General features: G+C 42.4%; 1 protein-coding gene across 1 annotated transcript in view; it reads right to left on the bottom strand.

Moving 5' to 3' along the window:
* Window positions 1-1,290: 1,290 nt before the first annotated feature.
* Window positions 1,291-12,836, bottom strand: part of mst (misato mitochondrial distribution and morphology regulator) — a 19,434-nt gene continuing 7,888 nt past the window's right edge. The window contains exons 8-14 of the mRNA XM_089545624.1: window positions 12,099-12,245; window positions 11,603-11,749; window positions 9,990-10,124; window positions 8,144-8,313; window positions 5,677-5,751; window positions 4,751-4,869; window positions 1,291-1,835 (exon numbers count right to left, since the gene is read on the bottom strand). Of these exons, the coding sequence (XP_089401750.1) occupies window positions 1,648-1,835; window positions 4,751-4,869; window positions 5,677-5,751; window positions 8,144-8,313; window positions 9,990-10,124; window positions 11,603-11,749; window positions 12,099-12,245 (981 nt within the window). The 3' untranslated portion in view covers window positions 1,291-1,647. The remainder of the gene's footprint in view (window positions 1,836-4,750; window positions 4,870-5,676; window positions 5,752-8,143; window positions 8,314-9,989; window positions 10,125-11,602; window positions 11,750-12,098; window positions 12,246-12,836) is intronic.

The raw sequence follows: 12,836 nt of genomic DNA, 5'->3' as shown, positions 1-12,836 counted from the left end.
CTTTTTCACATTGGCTCACACAGTGTGTGTAAGCAGATTATATACTCAGGCAAATTTTTTCATTTGGCAAAGCGGGGATAATAAAGGGGGTTAAACTAAATGCAGTAAATTCTAGCGAGACTAAACACAGATATTTTGTCAGTTATATGGTTCGCATCTTCAGTATCGGTGAACCCGCACCAACAGCCAGTAAAGCACTTTGTGTTAACTTCCCTTTCTACCCAGTTGTCATGGTATATTTCTACAAGCGTGGGATGAACAAGCATGTGGAGAAGGTACAGCCTTTGTCAAAAGTTTGGAGCCCAGGGGGTTTTCTTTTGAGCCACACTGTGTCGTTCTTAATGGATCTCTAGCACTCCCACTTTCCCGGACATGAGAAGATTTCTGGTACTGCCTCATGCAATAGGTAGGACTTCCATGAATACTTCTGGAGTCCCAATATAAAGCTTGGAAGTGAACCCCCTGGGCTCTAAACTTTTGACGACTGTATGTCATCCATACAAAAATGCAGTTGGCACTCAATAGGCTAAACGAGGGTACTTTGATAGCATTTTTTTTAATGGTGTGTGCTGAAATAATGCATTACATTACTATTCCGTTCCAACACATGTTCAATTAAGATTCATCCCACAAGTGTTGGCATATTCATTGCAACTGTAAAAAGAGGGGAGGGATGTGTCATAAAATACTTTGGCTGTGTTCGGCTATCGGTATGGTCATCATAACTTCATTCCTAAGCGCTTCAAAGGACAACTCCACACTCTAAACAGAAAGGAGTAAAAAGGGAGTGAAGTTGTCCTCTCAAGCACTCCCTTTTATAAGAGGGAGTACACAAGAGGACACCTTACTTCCTCTCTACTCCTATACAGGTGCATTCATGTTCACAGTGCACCTTATTTTCAATATTGGTGAAAACTGATTCTATTGCTCCTTCTGGGTATGCTAATGCTTGCCCGGCAGCAAAAGGCTCATTTATATCAAAGAAAATTGCATTCAAAAACCTTCCCGGCATACAATTGAAACCTAACGGTGTCTGCACACCAATAAAGACTCCGCGATCACCGTTTTGAAGTGAATGGCAAGTGTAGCACAGCCACTGGGATCCGCAGTAAAGAAATTGTGTCTGCATACCACAGTTCACTTGCGAATCGGCCAGTGATGGCAACACGCACATTTAATTTTTTCGGTCTTTTCTAAACCATGACAGCTGCATGTGAGAGCTCCATTTCAAGTGAAAGTAGAGTCTTTTTCGTTAGAATGCGGTGAACTGTAGATACAGGCCAACTTCAATTACTCATCAGTGTTTCTTTAATTAACGTGTATCAGTCAGCAAAGCTGCCAATAAATGAGGTTTTGAAAGCGCTCTTGTTAAATGAATTTCTTTCCAAACAGCTAGCGAGACTTTTAGCTTTGCTAAATGTGACTCTTTGCAGCAAGGCAACAGTATGAATCACTAGCAGCTTACCAGTTACTGCGCACCATGTGCAGTGTTCTACATCAGGAGTCGCAGAACAGTGAAAGCACCTCGAGGTGAACTCCTTGTCTCACTGCATCACTTCAGAAATCGCACCACTTCAAACTGCGAATGCTGGTTTTGGCTTTGTCAGAACTGACTAGCTTTCGTAAGGCAGTGGCATGAATCGCGCTTCAGCGGCACCCCAATTCCTGCACACTGTGTAGTGCTTCGCGGTACAAATCCGGTTCAGTTCCAGCAGAGACACAACGATGAAAGCGTCCCAGGTCTAACTTTCTTCCTCGCTGCACTACTTCGGAAACCACGTCCCCGGCCGCCAATCCATTCTGGAGACACGTCAAGGACGGAACCATGTCAACACCTGCAAGGGCAATAAAAATAAAGCACACAAAAGAATGCAGCACGCATGCAGTTGTACACAATGCCATTCCAACATGAATACTAAAAGTAAACACTCATTGCTGCTTAGGGCAACAGAAACTACACAGCAAAGAAAACAAAATATCAGTGCAGAATGCTGTAAGACTGCTTATAGTTCACTTGGGTCAAGCACTAAGAAGTGAAATTTCATTGCAGTTTCAATTATTGCGCACCAAAAATTTTGCAGAAACTTGTGGGATGCTGACATCTTGAATTATGAACTATTAATAAAAAACAATCCTCACTGCATTGCGAAAAAGGATGATGTTAACTGCCACTTCATTGGTAGCCAGAGAGCCTTGTATGTACACTTCCTTAGTGTTGTATGAGTACACTTCCTTAGTGTTGTATGAACTAATTATAGTAAGTTGCTGCAGTAGTACATCACACCAGTAAGGGAACCTTAAACTTTACCCAGCATACAAGAAAATAAAACTGACTGAACATAAAAGGGCCTCTACATATGATATGCAGCAAAGTTTGCACCACAGCATGACATTAGTGGCTTTCTAAATAGGTAAAAGAAGAAGATAGAAGAAGCGGGATGTGTGCCAGCATATGATTTTTTTTTTGTGCTTTTCTATGCAAAAGGCAACTGATTCTGGAGGTCACTGTGCGACAATTCATTAATGCATAATGTGTAAACACCACTTGTTACAATCTGCTCAATCCACTTCACTCATTTTTAGCTCGTGTGCAAGATGGCAAGAGGCTACACAACGAATGGCATATTTGTTACAGATTACTACAGCTGGCACCAAAAGGTCACACACAACACCACAAGCCGCATGATAAAATTCTGCGAGTGAAGCAACAGCACATGAATATATTCGGCACAACCCAGATCTTTCAACCAAAGAACGACAGTTAAGCACACCTTCGCATGTAAATTATTTGTATTTTTTGCGCAGCCCATCTTGCCGCTGGCCTGAGCGGTTTCTTGCTACTGCTTAACTACCATACACTTTCCCTTCTACAAACCCAAAGTTGCAGTGTTATCACAGGAGTAGTCTTGAAAACGTAAGACCACCTGTGAGGTAGGCTGCATTTTTTTGGCAGAGACTGCATATGTGGGCCCATCTTTGTAGTGTTTTTAAACAGAGTGAGGATCCTGCAATGGCCAAGATAACAGGCAACATTCAGCCCTCACTTGCCCGCCATCTAAAGCAGTAGACTACCAAACAAACCTAGTTTACTTCAAAAGCAACGGTCCCAATATTCACACCTTAGTGGTCCTTCCCAACTCTAGACATCTCAAAAGTGCTAGAAAGCTTTGGCCACTCTAGATGAAGAGAAGGGCAAGGTTGGCCAGAAAGATGGACACCTGGCCTGCTATTCTGAGCAGACAAGGGGAAAGGGGGCTTGTTATGATATGCATGACGGAAGCCAACAGTCACCAAAGCCAAGGAGCATAGGGGATGTTTTTCTTCATTTTTAATTTGAAGTGTTCACTAACGGGAGATTAATTAACCTACTAATCTCCCACTGATGAATACAAAAAAAATTTTAAAAAGAAGAAAAACATCTCCTATGCTCCAGGTTTTGGTGACTCTTGGCTTCTGTCATGTATATCATAACAAGCCCCCTTTCCCTTTCCCTTGTCTGCTCAACAGCTAAGGACGGACTCGTTCCTCATAGTCTAGATGCCATAGGTAGCGTAAGAGGGTTCCCACTCAGCCTCCGCCCTCACGGTTCGATCATGTTCCTAGTTAGCGTACTATGTCTGCTGCTACAGATGATGGTGGTGCTGGAGAACACTCTCAAGGTTCGGTTACACTGCACATAAATACCCCCTAAAGTATATGATCAGACAGCCGTCGCCGTAGCTCTTTTTGGTAGAGCACCAGATGCGAAATTCGGAGGTTGTGGGTTCGGGTACCACTGGCGACATGCGTTTATTTTTTCTTCAACTTTCTATTCAGTTGTCTTTAAATTAATTACCCTATTAATCTCCCATTGATGAACACAACAAATTAAAAAAGAAAAACCTTCCCCAATGCTCCTTGGTTACGGTGACTGTTGGCTTCTGTCAAATGCACGCACGCACACACACATGCACAAATAATCAATCTCAGCCTGTTCAAGTGAACTACAGCCGAGGGCAAAAAAAAAAAAAGGCAAACGAAGACCATGCAAAAGCAACACCATCCAGCGTAGCAAAACCTGCATTAACGCATGAAGCCTCCCACCTAGTAGCGGCTATCACTGCCATACCACCGCAGCTTTGTGGCGCTCAGTCCTGTGCTCGTTTGCCATTTATCTGTTCTTTACTTCTCTCAATTCTTTCACTGCCTTCCCTTTCTGAACAGCCCACGCCACCTTCTTTCCACACTCACAGCCACCCTCTCTTTGCCTGCGAGCCCAGCACAGCCCCAAGGTCACCGGAAAGGTGCTTCTGTTAGTAGCTCGCAAGTGTGGTTTTATAGTGTTTAATGTCTCAAAGCGACTGTGGCTAAGAAGGATACCACAGTGGAGGCCTCTGGATAATTTCGACCATCTGGGGTTCTTTAATACTGCACTGACATTGCACAGTTCGTGGGCCTAGAACATTTTGCCTCCATCGAAAATGCGACCGCCATGGCCGGGATCGAACCGGCGACTTTAGGGTCAGCAGCCGAGCATCACAATGGCTCATGAGTTGTGTGATGAAGGTTGCTATATAGCATGGATCAGCAGAAAAGAAAAAAGGATTGCATTATATTTGTGCTTTGGTTCTGAGTAATACGCGGGATGTATTTTTGAACAGATTATGTGAGGAAAGAAAGTTGCGTCACATTCGTGTAAATACGTTAACTGGCTCATGCTGCACCCAATTTCAACATGCCTTGAAGTGAAACACAAAAAGGGGCAGCTTACCAGTGCGTGTACCTCGAGTCTGGCATGAAATAAGACCATTTGGAGTCACAAAGGGCCCAAAGATGTCTGGGAAACTATGGGAGGCCAGCCTTGATGGATTCTCTACTTGCCTCAGCCACCTGCAGGTGACACAAGTAGAATGGTTGATTTTACATCGATTTGATCGCACTAGAAGTAATGGTATATAATGCAGATGACCAGTGAATGTGACGGCCATTCATGATATGTGGTACAAAATACAGTATAAGCACTTGTTAATTTGAAGTCGTAAAAATGAAGAGAATTTGAGATAGAGTTTTTACATTAGTGAAGCACGGTAAACTCCAAGGCAGGATGTGATAACAATGCAATAACCATGTCAAAGTTTTCTATAGCACATGCCTGCTCACTGACAAACACATTCACTCTGGCTGTGCGCTACACGGTAGCACTGTGGCTTTGGCCATGCAATTGCTAGTGATTATGGCAACCCTATGGTAATTATATCACTACGCCACTTAAGGTGCACATTAGAGCAAAGCAGATGGGGTGATTATGTCATATTCTGTCACTAAGAGCATATAACACGACAAAGCAAATGTGGCGAGATATCTTCTCGGCCAAGGTTACCCCTTCACAATCACTAATAGTGGAAAAAAATTAAATGCTATGTGAAATCACTTTGTTCTAAGACTTCACAAAGTGTGCCACACATGCCTCCTGCAAATGGGTGCTCAAGCAATGTTTAAGCTAAATGTAAAAGCACGCAGAAATAAAGCGACATGAGAATTTTTTTCGCTGCAGCTTGTTTTCTTCTTACGCGTACAATATGGACTCAATTAGTGATGTCACGCACAAAGTTCTAAAAAAGTTTGTTGCACGGCACTGAGATAATTGCTTATTAAAATTTTTGTGCAAAGTACTAATAGCATAAAAATAAAGCTCACATTAGGTGTCCTTCACATGCACGGTTGGCAAATCTCCACAGCACTTCACTGGGGTCCTCCACTCGACGTGGCAACCTATAGGTTCGGAGAGAAACAAAATCATGGCAAAGCAACAGAAATCTCAATACACTGTAAATTTTTAGAAAACAAGTAGTAATTAGGCAGACTGTAAATACCCAACAAAAGCGAAACAGTACATGTAAACAAGAAAGCTTTTAAGGTATGATGCCACTTCAAGAACTCAATATTTTGAAGAAAAAAAAATCAACTTTTAAAATTTTTTCTCAAAAAAAAACCTGAATGAACTGCAACAAAAATTATTTCTATTTAACACTGTTTCCAAGATGTGGCCAAAACTGTAACCCCCTGTGCATCCCGCGAAACCAACACTAAAAGTTTCCCAGCAAAACAGTTCCCCAATTTTCGCAACATTACCTATCATGAAATCACCCAGTACTATCGTCTAGCGTTAACGGTGTTTCCTCCTGGACACAAATCTCTCATCCACCAACAGGAAGTCACGGGAGCCAGCTCCAGACCCACTCCCTACCTAACCCTGCCACTATGCAGCCATGTACCCAGCTATACACTCTACCCTATGCAAACAGTGTGGTGCCTCAGCCAACATATCACATATTTTGTGGGACTGCATAGCTCACTAATCAGGGAACTGTACTGCAGGGAACTGTACTGCAGGGAACTGCAGCTCACTAACCTCAAGCAGTGGGAGGCCGCGTTGCTTAGCTCAGACCAATCGTGCAACGCTGGGCCACGGAGTGAGCCACTGAATTCATCACGGTCCAAGAGCTTCAGACCCTGGCTCTCATGCCATGAAGACCTCTACCTCCTTTTCTCAAATAAAGTTTATCCATGCATACTCATTTTTCTTGTTAATTTTTCAGCTTAGAATTATAATGATTGCTTTTTGATATTTACACCTATTTCTCATCATCATTATCAGCCCGACTATGCCAGTGCAGGGCCTCTCCCATGTCTTTCCAATTAACCCTGCCCTGTGCCAGCTGCGGCCACCGTATCCCCGAAAACTTCTTAATCTCATCCGCCCACCTGACTTTCTGCCGCCCCCTACAGCACTTGCCTTCTCTTGGTATCCATTCCATCACTCTTAAGGACCATTGGTTATCTTGCCTTCGCATTATGTGCCTTGCACAGCCCATTTCTTCCTCTTGATTTCGACTAGGATTTACTAACGAAAGCACTAACAAAAAGGGTGTATGACATTTGGGACGCATTGGTTTGTTACGTCAGCCTACCAACACTAAAGTTTGATTTGTATGATGCTTTGTGAAATTTCAGCAATGGCAACAGAAAGATGCAAGATATCCTGCAGCACACTGGTATCAAACCTGGTCTGCACACACTTAAAACGTGCCTTGCAGGTAAACAGCAGCATATCTGGAAATCCTCCATTCAGTCTGCTGATGACTCAAAAAACGTGACAGAAAAAAAAAGTGAGTTGCCAAACAAGCAAAAGAAAAAAAAAGTCTAGCTAAGAAGGCGCTGAGCTGTAAATGTGGTGGATTTTAACTTTCCTGGACATTGCTTTATGGCATTTGTAGTTATTCCTAATCCTCTAGGTTTTTTTTCTCAACATTCACTTTTTTGGCATTCCTTCTCGCACGAACATGCCTAACTTTACTCCTGTAAAAGATTTATTAAATTTTGCAGATCTATTTCTTATATGTATATCTAGCCTTGCCTTTAACCACACTGGCATGAATGTTTCACTGCACCTTCGTACAAAGGCGCAGGAAAGCTGCCTTGAAAGGGTGAGCTAAAGGTGTAGAGAAGCTACCTTGTGGGGAAGATTTTCTGGCAAAGAAGTATTTTTTTCAATTTTTTTTTTTCTCTAACTTGCCTCGAGAGTGCCTCGCGGAGCTCCACAAGTACTCCTGTGCGTAATCGTTGTGGGCCACAGTCGCTATGAAAGTTAGTTTTAACGAAAGGCCATGCAAAACAATTCGTCTTATCGAGACCTTTTTGTACATGGAGTCTATGGAACACGAACCAGTTCTTCTCATGTTGTTCATCTTACCCAAGAGTTCATCCTAGCCAAACTAAGCAAGAATCCGTGCATAGTTTGTATTCTTCCTGCTTGAGTCCCATGACACCCTGAGCAACAGTCTCTCTTGTGAGCCTTAGATTTCAAATAATCACAAAGTGAAAAAGTAGACTAAGACAAGTCCTCTTGTCGAAACGCTGGCAAGCACCCTGAGGTCTTCCCTCCCTTGTTAACTTTGTGATTAGTATCAAGAACCATCTGCACAACCTCTCTCTACCATTAGCTTTCAAATATAGTCTACCATCCCAGTGCCGGTACCAATCTCCTAACCAATCTCCTTCCCAAAAGCTTTAGGCCTTCCTTTTCCAGAATAATCTTATAGTACTCATTAATCACTCCACAGAAAGAGAAAGCAGAAAATATATGTTGTGAAGAACCGCTTACCTGGACACCATGTCATTGGCGCAGCCACGCAGTATGGCCAGGTTCATGGCAGAGGGCGCAGGAGCCCGGGTCCCTGGGGTGAGCATGGTGAGGCTGCAACCCTGAGCCCAGTCAGCCAGCAGCTGCAGCTCACCAAGGCCAAGTGGAAGGCTCATTCCAAGCACACACAGCTACGAATAAGAGAGGAGAGGACAAAGGAAGCAGCGCACCAAAATCCTCAATCTTTACGCATGCAAAAACATCAAAGTGGCTAAGGCTGCTCGCTCAGTGATGGTATAGTTTCAGAAGTAAGCATCATACTTCATTGTTAAAAAAAAAATGGTATAAAATGATGCAGTGGTCCTAAAGCCCCCTGTTTAAGCAACAAAAATACACGTGCAATGGTCACAAAGGCACTAAAAGTGCACTTGCAAAAAAGCAGTGCTGTGGAATAAACTGTACTAGGACAAAATTACTGTTCCGCTGACAGCAAAACAACAATGACGATGTATTTCTGCACATGTCCACACATTCAACAGGCCATTTCATGCGAAGTGGCTCATATGGCTACACCCTGCAATTAATAGCAGGAACAGCGTACAGGAATAAAGCACTGATGAATGATGAACAAGACTAAGAAACGTTAAATGTTTCCCACTATAATTAATATTAAATGTTTCCCATCAAATACAAAATATACACCCACAAGCACAGTTTCAGAGGTCATGAAGCACTTTCTACCGTGTTCCCGTGCTTATCCTCAGCATTGTCAAGTATGTGCAGAATGTCGAACTCGCACAGAACCCACTTTTAATCCGATGCTTATATCATGAGAACTGAGTTATTACAATAAGCTCATTTCTGAACTGCATCACTACTACGAGCATTTTTCATGCATGCTGCCAATTTAAACTGTTTACTAATGAACGGCATGCGAAACCCAAAATAAATTTCGCCCTCACTTCTCCTTCCTTTTGGTATAAAAGGGAACCAACTTAAACTGAGGTGAAAAGCGCAGTTTGTTCCACGCAAGCTCAGAAAAAAGAACACTGGGCTGGACTAGCAGGGCTTGTCATTGGCAATATGTGGATTCTTACAAATTCAAACTTGCTTAGTTCAGGCTTCCAGTTTATTCAAACTGATTTTTTGGTCCTCTCACCATCGAATGCATTAAAAGGACTCCCCTAATTCAAATTTCATGGGTCTAAAACAATTTTTTGGTCCCCTGTAATAATTGAGAGTTGGTAGATTGGTACAACCTCCTACAATGGGTACAGCTTGGTCCTGAAGGATAAGGAGTGTAAGGTATGAGATTTTATAACTTCTCGTAGCATGGCTAAGGAAAGTGAAACAATTGGGTGGGTGCGGCAAATAAAAAGAGCACCTAATAGCACACAGGGTGGGTAGCAAAATCACTGCACCAAAAATGATGAGATATAAATTCATACAACTATAGGCATAAACTGAAAGCAGATATTACGCAGAAAAGGTACTGCACTCAGATGAAATTCTCACACCGTAATCTGCACTCTGAAGCATGTGCTTTAAAACTGTGCCTATTTTTCTTGACAAAGAAAGAGCTGCAATATAAACCACTGGTCAAATATTTAGAAAGTTTCCAATGAAAGCCCAAATCAATATTTCATATAAACTGAACACTGAATGGAGCATCTTGGATTATGTGACATGCTTTTTCTTTTCCGTCATAAGCTGTTGCAAAGAGCAGCAATGGCAATAATGCGCTAAATGTAAATTGCAGCACACATTTATGCTCGATTTTAGTGCACAACTTGCCTACGATGATACACACACGCATAATATGCACATAGAAGAACACCTGCACTACTAGCACAGCAAAGTAAGATACCCTCTTGCTAGGACTGCAGAGTTGACCAAACAGCTCAGGTATTTCCAAAGGCTGACTTTTCAGCTTGAGACCGCACATCAAGTTGTCCAGGGCCAAGCCTAGGACACCACTGGTGTAGTGGGGAGGCAGGTCATCCTGCATTAAAATCCACACAACTAGGTTGGCAACAAGTGGGATTGTGAGAGAAAGTTTCGCCTCCAGCTCAGCACCCATCCCGGTACTCCTGCAAAGTTCTGATTTACGTGTCTGCCGTTTCTTTGGGCCAATGGGAAAAATAAACAACACGAACAAAACACAATCTTGCAGCATTAGTTTACATGGTCTGCTTAAAACAGTAATGCCCACTCTAAATGGCTGGTAGAATGCTTACGACTTTACACAAGTTATTTTTGTTCTAAGCAAAAGACGCAAAAAATGCTCCACACCATTTAGACTTAGTGAGAGTCAATTTCTGGGCCAAATAATAAAACCTTGGGGCACTTGATGAGCTTTGCACAGAAGCAGCGCAAGAGAAGGCCATTCCAAGATGCAACCGCACCACGCATAGCTTAACTGCCTATCTGCACTTGGCCAGGAGCCATGCTAATGAGCAGATTTGGAAGAGTGAGCACGCAAGCTTTTACAGCTTACAATGTTTAATTTGGCGTCAAAGGAATTTCTGAATGATGCACTCAAGCAGGCGATATAAAAAATGCTTCACTTGCTGTAGCTGGGTTGAGGTGTAATAATATCTCGTTTTATGACCCACCACCATAAAGATTATGAGGACAGGGAGGTCGGGGGTATCGCGTTTGAAGGGGATGATAGGTAGCATTAAAAATGCGTGTACCACTCTTTCGTGCCACTAGGTCGGTTCCCAAAGCAGGAAAGCTATGTTGCATCTCAGCGGCAGACTTGCTTTCCAAATTTTCTTTGTGCCACACGGCCTCTTTTTCATGGTCTTCAAGCGAAAGCGAAAGTGGCATTGATGCTTTTGTACATCTGCGTCAAAGACTGTGCAGTACATCCCGGTTTGTGGCATCAGCATGTCCGTGGCGACTGAGCACTGCATCCACAGACATTCCTCTTGAGACTCAGTGCCACAGCCCCAACCCTAACATGCATCGTGACAGTCACATGATCGTACTAAGCGGGTGTTTATAAGTGGGGTCGTTAAAAGATGGCTCAACTATGTTTGTCAAATATTACAATTTTCACACCAACGTCCCATTGGAGACAAAATTCAGTGATCACGTATCCAGAAAGCTCCAATTGATGGCACAAATTGGTATCGCACTGATTGAAAATAGAATAAAGGGTCACGAATTGTGCAACATGCTTTTGTTTTTACATCATAGGCCATTGCAATCTTCAAAAGAAGCGATAACAGCAGTGAGCTAAAGGTGGAGTTATAGCACAAAGTATTATTCACAAGCCTGCCTTTCTAGGAAGAATTTATCACCCACTAGATGGCAAATACCTTCTTTTTGATTTGCTTATAAATAAATAGGTAAAATATGAGGCACTTGGCTAAATAAAATTTTCACTGTATGTTAAAATAAGAAAAAAAAAAAAAAGCGTATGCATAGCAACCAGCTAACAAAAATCATGAAAATGAAAGAATAACAGCTCACTGCCAGCTTGAGGTGCTTGAAGTCCTGGAGATAAGGCTGGAAATGACTGCTTGCAACACTCAGTGGACAGAAGGCTGAAGACAGCCGGTTCAGGCTGCTGTAGCACATGACCGCATTGAAGTGACGATGTGCCATGTCAAGAGCAATCTGCATGGAGACCGTTTATGCGACAGCTACACAGAGGGTTGAAATGGAGTAGGCATGCAAGATTATCCTAGATTAAACAACAGAAAACAATGACACAAATGTGCACATTGCAATGCAAGAGATAAGAAACAACTTCTACTGACTACATCAGAACTTAATAAGGTAGCCAGCTGACTGCTACATGATTATTAGAAAAACATTTCCTCACAACTTCATGGCTTGCTGGTTTTATTTGATAGCATCAACTGTTTGTTAGACAGCTCCAGAACTGCAAGTTATAGCAGGAGAACAAGCGCTTCCATTCCATGCTTTTTAAATTATGTGCAATGAGCTTCACGTGTGCACTAACCCTCCCTTCATTGACGCCATTGTAGTGAGGTTGGAACAATGGCCAACAGACGAATGCCTTGTTTGGGTAGTCATCACGAAGCGTCTCCAAAAGACTGCTGGCCAAGCCAGTAAAGCCATTGTGGCCATCAAGAAGAATGTTGAAAGCCTGCAGAAAAAGGATTAGGAATCAGGTCAAATAAAGTATACTCTTAATAAGCTGTTAAGCGAACTGTGTTCTTATTAAAAACTGTTTGCAATTGTGTAGAGCAGGTGAACAAAACAATGTAAGAAAAACACAACTGTAAGGCAACATAAACAGGAGAAGCGTCGTGGTTACAGGCCACTATGCAGGAATACTGAGAAGAAACTAAAATAGGCACCCCAGTTTTGCCTGCCAGTCAGCTGCGTTAAATTTTTCAGAGACAATCAGAAGAAGAAATAAAGGCTGCAGACTGCCTTCAGTTGCTTAAAATATATTCTCGATATTAAAAAGTGAAGAAATAACATGAATTTCAAGAAACAGATTTTGCAACTCAAATGAAAACACGAAACTGATTTTTCACTGTCTGAAACATTTTACTTTCTCAAATGGAGCACTACCCCTTCTGATGCTTCATGATTGTGAATATAGCTCTAAGAAGACTTTCTGTGCAAAGGATGAAAGGGTGGGCAATACTATGTTCACAATGTTGTGCCAAATTTTAGACACTTGCAAGTCTGAGTTGCAAGATACAAGCATTCAAATATGCACCAACTG

Source organism: Amblyomma mixtum, chromosome 5 (assembly GCF_055824585.1).
Source record: "Amblyomma mixtum isolate Tamu chromosome 5, ASM5582458v1, whole genome shotgun sequence".
Taxonomy (NCBI): Eukaryota; Metazoa; Arthropoda; class Arachnida; order Ixodida; family Ixodidae; genus Amblyomma; species Amblyomma mixtum.
This window is presented reverse-complemented; position numbering and strand designations above follow the sequence as displayed.